Source organism: Larimichthys crocea, chromosome XXII (genome assembly GCF_000972845.2).
Source record: "Larimichthys crocea isolate SSNF chromosome XXII, L_crocea_2.0, whole genome shotgun sequence".
Lineage (NCBI taxonomy): Eukaryota > Metazoa > Chordata > Actinopteri > Sciaenidae > Larimichthys > Larimichthys crocea.
Window position 1 is genome coordinate 8293379 of NC_040032.1, and position 12859 is coordinate 8306237.

The following is a 12859-nucleotide window of genomic DNA, read 5'->3' on the forward strand; positions in this document are numbered from 1 at the left end:
CACACACACACACACACACACACACACACACACACACACACACACACTCACACACACACTCACACACACTCACACACACTCACACACACACCAAGAGTCTCAGACTAGATTCATGTAAGATTATTTCCCATCATGCACCTGGTGTTGAACGCTCACACACAGCTGATCTTCTGTGTGCACGACTTCAGGACAGACGTCAGACAGCAGGACGGACGCGTGGACAGGTGGGTCAGGTGGGTCAGGTGGGTCAGGTGGGTCAGGTGATACACTCTCTGACGATGATCTCATTATTCTGCCTCATGGATGGAGGACGTGGATGGAGGACCTCCTCCACCCTGCGGCCTCCTCCAGGCTTTGTCCTCCTTTCTAAAGTATTTCTGTCGCCCTACAAAGACTCAGCAAGTCTCTGAGGACGGAGAGAACAAAGTTTGTCTCTCCGTCTAATTAGCTCTGTGCACACACACACACACACACACACACACACACACACACACACACACACACACACTCATCATCGTTACAGGTGAGTCCTCTTCCTGCATGCTCTGCAGGCTCCGCCCCTCGTATGACACGTACAGTCACCTGACTCTGATGAGTCGACTATAAAATCTGTTTTTAATCAGCGATGATCATTTATCTGAACAGAACATCGCTCACACGGTTCAGCTCAGCAGGATAACGGGCCGAACACAACGAGCAGAACGAGCTTTAAAATCAAAGGATCTGAATCCATGATGATTCAGCTGTATGAACGTTGTTAATGAGCTCGACGATTAACACGAGAAACAAAGCAGGAAAACAACCTCCGTGTTACCGGATGGACCGACTGTGATGACCTCTGAGGATTAAAGGTCAGCGACCACGCCTCGAATATCAGATCATCTGGTAGTCATGAATCAGAAAGAGGTGTTCAGTTTCAGACTAAACATCTGCCGTGACATCGCGGCCTGTCGTGACATCGCGGCCTGTCGTGACATCGCGGCCTGTCGTGCAGCTTACCTGCGAGAGCCTTGATGCGTGAGCGCTCGAACAGGCGTGCTGAGCTGTTCTCATTGTCCCAGTCGGTCTCTGCTGCCAGGTCCCAGCGGTTGTTGATGTCGTTGTACTGCTGCTGGATCTCCAAGCTGTCAAAGTCCGTCGGCGAGATGGTGCTCATGGTGTCCGGGTGGAGGTAAACTCATTCAACCTGCGGGTCAGACGCAGACACAGAGTCAGACCTGACAGGAGATCCAACAGTGACCAATCAAACGTTCAGACGGCCACAGTCACACGTCAGCATCACTGCAGCTTTATGGACACATGCAAATATGAGCTGAGGCAGAACAACCGTCACAGATAAAGCCTCGAAGATAAGTCAGCAACCGACACAGCTGGGCGCAGACTACAAGCATGAATATTATATGTTTATAACCAGGCTCGTCCTGTTACACCACACAGCAACATGTTTTCATTCTGACACTGACATTAGTTAGAGACTGATCACAGACCGGTTCTGTTTGGACCAACTCAGTCACAATATGACACGGGGAAAAAATCAATACTTTAGAAATAACCAGGTCAAACCCACCCCCACCTCTACACCCACCCCCACCTCCTCCACCCACCAACCCTCCAGCTGAGTCTCTGCAGTGCAGTCAGATTTAAATTCATGTTTTAAGCTTCACATATGAAAATATCATTCATTTCATTTTTTAACCCTTTGTTGTAAAGGCTGGGTGGAGCAGACTGCTCCACCCACCAGGGGATCTCCATTAAGATTAACCTCCAGCACACGGAGCATCAGTGTAAGAGCATTGAACAGATTAATGCACAGGGTCCAGTCAGTTTGCTAACACCTGTCAGTTTAGCTGTTGTTGTGTCTGAAGCTGTGGGAGACGCAGATGCAACGCCCAGAGAACGTTCATGCAACGTGTTCACACTGTGATGTGTCTGTATGTAGGTCAGCACATCGCATACTAATGAGCTAACATCATGTATTCATCCTGTTCATTTAATATTTCCATATAAACCTTTAAATGAAGAACAGACTGATGCTCAGACAGATCAGGTCAGTGTCAGAGGAGCCACGAAGCAGCTGGAGAGCTTCATGTGACACACACTGTTATTATATTAACACAGATCTCTTTAAAGTGTAGATACAGACGGGAAACCAAGAGAGGAACGACCACCGTGGAACCAGAAACACTACTATTATATTAATAATCACGCACACATCATCATCATCATCATCATCCTTTCTAAAGTCAAACTGTTCTGTAACAGAAGAAATCAAACAAAAGGTCAGATAATCCTGTTAGTGACAGATTAAGAAGATCTGAGAATAGAAACTAAATGCAGGATTAGAGAAGAAGAAGAAAAATGCCTCCACATGACACCCCATGACCCAGCTGATGACATGAACCCACTGAGTGTGTGTGTGTGTGTGTGTGTGTGTGTGTGTGTGTTTGTTATTGTATGCTTTATGCTGGATATCCTGTAAAACATACAAACACCTCTGTGTGTGTCCTCCTCGACATCATCATGTTGGGTTATGAATTAAATAAAGAAATAAACCTGTGTGTGTGTGTGTGTGTGTGTGTGTGTGTGTGTGTGTGTGTCGATCAGTCTATTGTGTCTCTGCTGACAAAGAGCTGAAACATTTCTGTAACGCTTCAATAACCAAAACGTCATGGCATGAAAGCAAAAGCCACAAAAGAGGACACGCTAACGAGGACAGACCTGACAGTCCATCACAATCTGAGTGTGAGGGGGCGGGGCCAGTGAGGTCACAAGAGTCTGACAGCAGCGAATAGAGGTCAACCCTCCCCGAGGAGGAGGAGGAGGCCCGACTCAGTGTCAGCACTAATCGCTCCTCAGTGGATCAGACAAACAATCCTCTGACCTACTGTGATACAGCCTACTGTGATACAGCCTACCGTGATACAGCCTACTGTGATACAGCCTACTGTGATACAACTTACTGTGATACAGCTTACTGTGATACAACCTACTGTGATACAACCTACTGTGATACAACCTACTGTGATACAGCCTACTGTGATACAAACTACTGTGATACAACCTACTGTGATACAGCCTACTGTGATACAACTTACTGTGATACAACTTACTGTGATACAGCCTACCGTGATACAACCTACTGTGATACAACCTACTGTGATACAACTTACTGTGATACAGCCTACCGTGATACAGCCTACCATGATACAGCCTACCGTGATACAACCTACTGTGATACAGCCTACCGTGATACAGCCTACCGTGATACAACCTACCGTGATACAGCCTACTGTGATACAACCTACTGTGATACAGCCTACTGTGATACAACTTACTGTGATACAGCCTACTGTCATACAACTTACTGTGATACAGCCTACTGTGATACAGCCTACCGTGATACAACTTACTGTGATACAGCCTACCGTGATACAGCCTACTGTGATACAACCTACTGTGATACAGTCTACCGTGATACAACTTACTGTGATACAGCCTACTGTGATACAACTTACTGTGATACAGTCTACCGTGTTACAGTCTACCATGTTACAGCCTACTGTGATACAGCCCACTGTGATACATCCTACCGTGATACCTCCTGTGATACAACCTACTGTGATACAGCCTACCGTGATACCTACTGTGATACAGCCTACCATGATACAGACTACTATGATACAGCCTACCATGATACAGCCTACCGTGATACCTCCTGTGATACAGCCTACTGTGATACAGCCTACCGTGATACAGCCTACTGTGATACTGAGATACAACCTACTGTGATATTGTGATACAACCTACTGTGATACAGCCTACTGTGATACAGCCTACCGTGATATAACCTACTGCGATACAGCCTACTGTGATACAACCTACTGTGATACAACCTACTGTGATACTGAGATACAACCTTCTGTGACACAGCCCACTGTGATATTGTGATATAGCCTACTGTGATACAGCCTACTGTGATACTGTGATACAGCCTATTGTGATACAGTCTACTGCGATACAGCCTACTATGATACTGAGATACAACCTACTGTGATACTAAGATACAACCTACTGTGATACTAAGATACAACCTACTGTGATACAACTTACTGAGATACAGCCAACTGTACTCCACCTCACAAAACACACATGAGCTGAGCGCCCCATTACACCACCCTCTCTCCACACAGTACTCTAAATTCTGACATGAGTCCGCCCCCTCAGCCTGACACCAGAACACTAAATGAGTTGGTTCAACACCTACAATCATGTTGGTGCCTGAGTGTCGTCGTACAGCTGCCTCCCCCAGTCCACAGAGGAGCCCCAAAAATCTAACGTTCAATCTGCAGAGCTGAAAATCATAAAGGAGAAACATGGTGTGACCACATAGCTCATATAAGACAGATGTGCCACAGAAAGGAGGCATTCAAGAAGAAACAAACCCTCAAGGCCTGAAACACAAAGACACAAAGACACGTTAATGTAATCAAAGAGTCAGAGTCTGTCACAGATCTGTCAGACGTCCATATAAGTCTGAAAAATGACAAAAGAAACAATGTGAGACAAAAGAAATCAGCCTGTTATATTTATGAGCACAATCCAGAACAGAGCAGTGCTGACAGAAATAAAGTGTTAGAGCACACATGAACTCTCTTCTTACAAACAGCTGCCATGCTACAGCAAGAAGCTACGTTAAAGTCTCTGTGAAGTGTCTCATCTGTCCTCTGTCCTCCTGTGTCTGTCCAACACTGACACAGTGTTTTCAGTATTTTCAGGTATTCTTCGTAGTATTTTAGAGTTTGTCATTTCCTGATAAACCATAAAAACTTATTTAATTATGTTATCTAACTGTGGCTCAGTCAGCGTGTAGCTAACTGAACTGACTCAGTCCGGGACTGTTGGACTGGACACTGCTGGTTCTGAGGTTCTGTTGCTGTGTTCACTGTTAGACTGGACACTGCCGGTTCAGAGGTTCTGTCGCTGTGTTCACTGTTAGACTAAACAACATCCACTCTGTTTCACGAGGACTTTAGTCTTCCTCTCATGTCTCATGTCTCATGTCTCGTGTCCTCAGTGTTCCTTCAGCTGGGTAACAGGGCGTGGTCTCATGCAGTCTGACAACTTTCCTCTTCCTCTCTCCGTCATATAAAAGGGGGACATGCTCTGATGAAAGTGGGGCACTGGTGAAGACCCCCAGGCTAGAACCTGACCAGGCCAACACACATCAGGCCGTCGCTCACGGCGCTGAGACACCAGCTGAGAAAGCAGGACAGAGCCAGCAGCCTGACAGACAGACATAGCCACCACCACCCCTCCATCCGTCCTCCACCCCTCACCCAGCTGCTCTGATTGTCACTGCACCCCTTAATAATGAGGCTGAGAGGAAAGAGGGATGGAGCCCACAATCAGTCGCCTGCCTGCAGGGAATACACACACACACACACACACACACACACACACACACACACTTTGCCAAACAAAGAGCCGTCAGCTCCGCCTGTTCGGGCCAAAATCCAGAATATCATTTCTGTGAAGCTCAGGTGGATCCTCTGTGTCACCCCAAATCAGCTTCAGATGAGCCTGGAGGGTGGAGAGAGGAGGGTGGAGAGAGGAGGGTGGAGGGTGTGGTAGTGTTAGTGGAGGGTGGAGGGTGGCAGAGGGGGGACAGATGCCAAAAACAGCACACAAAGCCTCACGGCCTCACACAAAGCCGGAGTGTGCAGAGAGCTGAGGCCAGCCGCTCGAGCCTTTCCTGTTTGTAGAGGTGAGGCGGCCCGAGGCCTCGACGCCCCCACAGGCTGCTGATCCTGGACTGAACGCCCCCACAGGCTGCTGATCCTGGACTGAGCACCCCCACACGCTGCTGATCCTGGACTGAACGCCCCCACACGCTGCTGATCCTGAACACCCCCCACACGCTGCTGATCCTGGACTGAGCACCCCCACAGGACTCAACCACCTCACCTCACCCTCTCCTATAGCACGACAGAGAAACTACAGTGACCATGAAAAGCATGACACTCCTGATCTAGAGCCGTTCAGATCAGTTCAGTTTGTCTGTCCTGGGCTCCTGTAGAAACATGGCGGACTCTCTTCCAGAGCTTTCTCCTGGTCTAACAGACTTCTTCACTCTCAGATTAAACCAGCCAGGCGTGGACAGTCAGCTGCAGTCTCAGAGTCTGAATGAGTCCTGAGCTCAGCATCAATCAGCCGAGCTGCCATAAGTCCAGATGAAGAACAGGGATGAAATATTCACACACACACACACACACACACACACACACAGACGAGTGTGAGCGTGAGCAAGGCCTACAGGACGCCTCACACACTGAGTGTGTGTGTGTGTGTGTGTGTGTGTGTGTGTGTGTGTGAACATGAACATGCTGTATGTTTGAACCTCTCACCTGTCACTCAAACATTACTCTGTCCTCTAAACTGACCTCAGACCACGTGTTGACCCTCATTAACCATCATCCAAACTGAATTAAGGTGTGTTTAAAGTTTCTAAACAGCTGATCAGCAGCTGTGTCGCTGGCCGTTACCGGGGCAACCAGGTAGCTCACAGGTTGATAGTCACCTGTAAACAAAGAGGACACAAACGATAAAATAATGTGAACATCTGGTTTGAAGTGAACAGCTGATTAATGAGCGCGCCCTCAGGAGACATGAAGGCCGTGCGCCCACGTCACCTCCACAAAGGGTGGAGCAGCTCTCCGTCCACATCCTGAGCGAGCGACAAGCTTGACAACTAACACTGAGCTGAGGACTGTAATCATTGTTTACAATATGAAATCTAAGAAATCAACATGCTGCAATATTAAAACTAAACTGATCTGTAACAACATATGAACCACAGGCAGACGTGTTTGTGCTGTGTTCTGTTATAAAGAGTCAACCACAGGAAGGGGAGCTGACATCATGTGATCCACTCACACAGCAGATTATCTCAGATTATGATTTTAATAAAACTGAAAACAAACAAACAAACAAACAAACAAACAAACAAACAAACAAACGTTATCATGGTGAGAGTCGAACCCATCACATGTAAAACCATCTGTCCTGGAGTCAGACAAACAGTCTGTAAACAGGCTGTAAACAGTCAGACAAACAGTCAGACAACAGTCTGTAAACAGTCAGACAAACAGTCAGACAAACAGTCAGACAAACAGTCAGACAACAGGCTGTAAACAGGCTGTAAACAGTCAGACAAACAGTCTGTAAACAGTCAGACAAACAGGCTGTAAACATTCAGACAAACAGGCTGTAAACAGTCAGACAAACAGTCTGTAAACAGTCAGACAAACAGGCTGTAAACAGTCAGACAAACAGGCTGTAAACATGCTGTAAACAGTCAGACAAACAGTCAGTAAACAGTCAGACAAACAGTCTGTAAACATTCAGACAAACAGTCTGTAAACAGTCAGACAAACAGGCTGTAAACAGTCAGACAAACAGGCGGCTCCTGTCTCTGCTAATGAAGACGTGTTGGTCAGCGAACGCTCGGCCTAACGACACGCTTCACTGCAGCACAAAGGAAGTGTGAATGACAGGAAGTGAAAAACAGCTTGTTCAGAGGATTTAGAGAGTCAGCACGGCGGGGGGCCACGAGGACAGGAGGACACGAGGACAGGAGGCCACAAGGCCAGGAGGCCACGAGGACACGAGGCCAGGAGGACACGAGGACAGGAGGACATGAGGACACGAGGCCACAAGGCCAGGAGGACACAATCCAGGAGGACACGAGGCCAGGAGGACACAATCCAGGAGGACACAAGGCCAGGAGGACACAAGGACACAAGGCCAGGAGGACACAACGACACGAAACCAGGAGGACACAACGACACGAGGACACAAGGACAGGAGGACATGAGGACACAAGGCCAGGAGGACACGAGGACAGGAGGACACGAGGCCAGGAGGACACGAGGCCACAAGGCCAGGAGGACACAATCCAGGAGGACACGAGGCCAGGAGAACACAATCCAGGAGGACACGAGGACACAACGACACGAAACCAGGAGGACACAACGACACAAGGCCAGGAGGACACAACGACACGAGGACACAAGGCCAGGAGGACACAAGGACAGGGGGACACAACAAACCATCAGCCATCAGTTATTCCATCATGGTTTGCAGCCTGATGATGAATCTGGTTGTTCATGTGGATCTGACGTTAGAATAACACTGAACATGGACAGACAAACAGAACAGAGATGAGTCCATGTGTGTGCAGCGACGTCATTAAATATGAATGTTACTGTACGGCCTGCAGACAATGAGCATCACCTCAGACAGGAAGAGGACAGGGAGGACACAGCGTCCTCTAGTGGAGCAGAGACACAACCTGCCACCTCCAGAGGAACAACACTGATGTTTACAGAGTGAGGCTCAGACATGACACAGAAGAAGAAGAAGAACATTTAATCACTTTGTTTTCTTTAAAATCCACGTTATATCTACAGACCATCAGAGCAGTCAGATGAAGACAGGACGGGGATGAAGATGACATAATGTTCATGTTTCTATATTTAGAAAGCATCATGTGGTCACATCCCTTCTTCCTGTAAACCAGTTACCAGCCTCGGTGTGAATCACTCTGTCCTCACACCGGCTCCAGGTCTGCTGTCTCCTGTCTCCTGTCCAACGTGTCCTTGAAAGACGTCTGAGGGCTTCCTGAGGCTGATGTTGAGTCTCAGCCAAAACTATTGTACTGTTTGTCTCCTCTGAATCAACCTCCATCCTACAGCCTAACCCTCCATCCCACAGCCTAACCCTCCATCCTACAGCCTAACCCTCCACCATCGCCTCCACCATCGCCTCCACCATCGCCTCCATCACGTCCTCACAAACCTCACTTCATCCTCCTGCATGCTGCACGTGTCACCTTCCTGTCAGGTCTTCTTCTGCACGTGGTGACCCTCAGACATCAGGTCTGTAGATCTCAGTGATACCTGCCTGATGGAGCAAACACCACCTGCCTGATGGAGCAAACACCACCCTGCTTCACCTGGAGCATCCGTCCCTGCTATGAGTCACAGTGTGTAGGCCAGGCACGCAGCACAAAGCTCAGTCCATCACAACACACACACACACACACACACACACACACACACACACCGACCACACGGTCGGGCGCTCGGGCTCCCCGGTCGGGCACTCGGGCTCCCCGGCCGGGCGCTCTGGCTCCGGGGCTGCAGATGTTGTGGCTCCCCGGGCTGCGTGGACTGAACACGCAGATGAAATGTGTCTGCTCCAGACAAAGACCCACACACACAGCGCACCTCCTCACACATGTGTCCGCTCACAGCGCGTCTCTCTCGGCCACAAAGCCTCCGTCTGTCCGGAGCTAGCGGCGGCGGGAAGCTAGCAGCAGCACCTGAACATCGCATCCCTGCTCGGCTTTGTTTGGCGGGCAGCCGCCGGAGGGAGAACCGGACACAAAACAAACATTCTTACCTTTTATTCGTCTTCTGTGTCTGTGGACGTCGATGTTTTCGTTACTACCGCGACACTACGGCCGATATCTCAGCGGGCATGAACGGTGTCTTCCGACGGCGCGAAGCTAATCGTTGTAACGGTTAAACCGTCCAGGTGACGCGGAGCATGTCCCCGTTAAATCCGCATCCTCCGCGGACAAAAAGAGCCTGTCCCTGCGCTGCCAGCCGGAGTTACGAAACCACACCAGCACCACCAGCAGCTTCCTTCAGATATTTAAATATATCAACGTGTCTCGCCTGTTTCCACGCAGCGATCACACGGAGATCCGCAGCTTCTGCTTCTTCCACCCGCGGCCGAGCATCCGAAGGGCCGCTGCCGCTCACCGTGCTCCGGTCACCGCGAGAAGAAAGAAGGACGTGGAGCTGCTGCTGCTGGTTAGGGGTGTGTGTGTGGGGGTGGAGGTGGTGGATGCTGTGGCGCGTGGGTGGGTCGGGATGTGGTGTAGGAGAATAGCTGTGCCGTGAGGGTTGGGTTTTGCTGTGAACCACTTGTCCACTGAGTCCATCATGGGGAAGCGTTTCCACAGATCCTGCCGTACATATAAGCCGTCAGCGCTGGGCGGAGAGGAACAGCGGCTGCGTGTCCGATGGACGTGGGGTTCCAATGTCCCTGGTGCTAGAAGTCTAACACAGCAGTGCCTCAACCCATCTTGGAAACCATGCAACGAAACCATTAACTTACAATAAGCAACGTTATTGAGTTATAAAACATGTAAATATCACATAAAACAATCATATCTTGCCTACATGAATGTGTCTATTCACTTCTATATAGTATATATTCACTATATGGTTAATATTGTTTATTATTTATAGATATTACTTATTTATTGAGTATATCTAGGCAATGCTTAAAAAAAACTGCAAGTTCCTTCACGACGGTCCACTTTGAGTGCTGGCTCGATAAGCAGATCGAGTCAGGGTCATTCTATTTCTACAAATAAAGTCCATCGTCCATATACTGAAACAACAAACACATACCCACACGCCAGAAAAACAAATAACACGATTTTGTGCGGTCTTATAGTCTCACAGTCTGCGAGGACGTCACAGAGACTACGTCCAGGTTTTAGACAGTCTGCGGGGACGTCACGGAGACTACGTCCAGGTTTTAGACAGTCTGCGGGGACGTCACGGAGACTACGTCCAGGTTTTAGACAGTCTGCGGGGACGTCACGGAGACTACGTCCAGGTTTTAGACAGTCTGCGGGGACATCACAGAGACTACGTACAGGTTTAAGACAGTCTGCGGGGACGTCACGGAGACATCACATGTTTTTCCGTTAGCTCCATATTTAACGTGTTGGAAGAGATCCAGACTGCAGAGAGGGACTCGCTCTTGTTGGTGGCCTGTGGACAGGAAACTAGGACAGACAGCGGAGTCTAACACCTAAATTATGTTTGTGTCTTTGTGTCCTTCATCTGTGTCTCTCTGGGTGTGTGGATGTGAGTTTGGGTGTAGCTGAACCAACAAAGTGGTGGTGGCGAGTCTTCATGAGATGATGGGTCTGGAAAATAGCTTGTTACTCATTACGAGCAGTTAGTGGTCGTGACAAAGCTCTGCTGTGTTGTTAGTGCGCTCACTCTGTTTTACATTTCTGCTGCTGACTGAAGCTCCTCGACTGAGGCCATGACGGAGTTTACTCCATCAACATGTTTGAGCTGCTTCCATCAACACCTGACTCACCTGACTCACCTGTTTCAGTTCACGGACAGGTGAACTCAGGTGATGGATGGTTTCGTTGGTTTAACACTGTTGGTCGTCTGATTTTATTAGTTTTTGAAGGTGCCATATATTTCAGGCATTTTCGTGTTTTATTATTAAACTACTGTCCGCGTCCTCGCAGCACGCTGACATTAGCTAACATTAGCTCGCTAGCTAACGCGGTCAAAGTTGATGTATAAATTTGTCTCGTGTGGTCGGCTAACGTGATCTATGACGCTAACTTACGTCTGAAGACAGACGTGTTGATTTAGACAAAAATATGTAACGCACAGAACAAAGGCAGGAGCTAACGCGCTAACTGTAACGGCCCAAATACAATATGGAAACATTACAGATAGTAGCATTACGTTAACGTTGCTATAACATTAACGTTGCTATAACGTTGCTATAACATTAACATTGCTATAACATTAACATTGCTATAACATGAACGTTGCTATAACGTTAACGTTGCTATAACGTTGCTGTAACGTTAACGTTGCTATAAGGTTGACGTTGCTATAACGTTGCTATAACGTTGCTATAACGTTAACATTGCTATAATGTTGCTATAACGTTAGCGTTGCTATAACATTAACGTTGCTATAATGTTGCTATAACGTTAACGTTGCTTTAACGTTGCTATAACATTAACGTTGCTATAACATTAACGTTGCTATAACGTTAACATTGCTATAACGTTAACGTTGCTATAACGTTAACGTTGCTATAACATTAACGTTGCTATAACGTTGCTATAACGTTAACATTGCTTTAACGTTGCTATAACGTTAACATTGCTATAACGTAGCTATAACGTTGCTATAACGTTGCTATAACGTTGCTATAACGTTAACGTTGCTATAATTCGAGTTAACGTAACCTTACTATGGGCCAAAGGCGTCACAGTTTTCTGGATGTTACGTAGATTAATGGCAGAAAGCGTTTTGTAAGAGCTAAACATCATAAGTCAAATAAAATGAGGTCTTGTCTCTCATAACTGGATTTAAATCCAAACTTTGAAAACGTAACGTAACATAAACACATTTTATTGCTGTATGCTAATGAGCGAGCAGCACGAGCTACAAAATGTCCACTAACGTTAACAAATGACCGGCACAGACTTCAACACAGGCACTGTCTGAATTTGTTAAGTTAGCACACCTGTGCGTAGTACTTTGTGTACTTACTGGAGTACCACACTACTTCCTGTACGTAGTACTTTGTGTACTTACTGGAGTACCACACTACTTCCTGAGCGTTTTCCCGCTTCTTCTTCATCTTCTCTGAATTGTAACCGTGTAACGTGTTAGCTCTGATCTGACCTCTTCCTTAATGTACAGGAACATTACAGATAGTAACGTTAACGTATTGACCACAGGTGTCACTGTTAACAGTTTTTATTTTATTGTATGAGCTGAACAACATAAAGTCAAATTAAACGAGGCCGTGTCTCTCAACCCTGGTCAGCTAACGTGACGCTAACGTACGTGTGAAGACAAACGTGTTGATTTTAGACAAAAATAAATAATGTAGCAAACAAAACACAGCTAACGTTAGCGATGGAGCTAACGCGCTAACTGTAACTGAAGCTGGCTCGACGGGTAAACAGCGAGCTAGTTAGCATCATGGAGCTAACGCTCCAGGTAAA

At 47.5% G+C, this 12859-nt stretch overlaps 1 protein-coding gene across 4 annotated transcripts in view; it reads right to left on the reverse strand.

Moving 5' to 3' along the window:
* sptbn2 (spectrin, beta, non-erythrocytic 2) overlaps nucleotides 1-12460 on the reverse strand; it is a 41868-nt gene extending 29408 nt beyond the window's left edge. For 2 of the 4 annotated variants that reach the window (XM_027273869.1, XM_027273866.1), the window contains exons 1-2: nucleotides 9463-9903; nucleotides 1000-1186 (exon numbers count right to left, since the gene is read on the reverse strand). In XM_027273869.1, coding sequence (XP_027129670.1) covers nucleotides 1000-1156 — 157 coding nt within the window. In that variant the 5' untranslated portion in view covers nucleotides 1157-1186; nucleotides 9463-9903. Of the gene's footprint in view, nucleotides 1-999; nucleotides 1187-4264; nucleotides 4329-9462; nucleotides 9904-12443 lie in introns of those variants that run through there. The other 2 variants (XM_027273868.1, XM_027273867.1) reach the window with 2 other exon arrangements.
* Nucleotides 12461-12859: the final 399 nt, after the last annotated feature.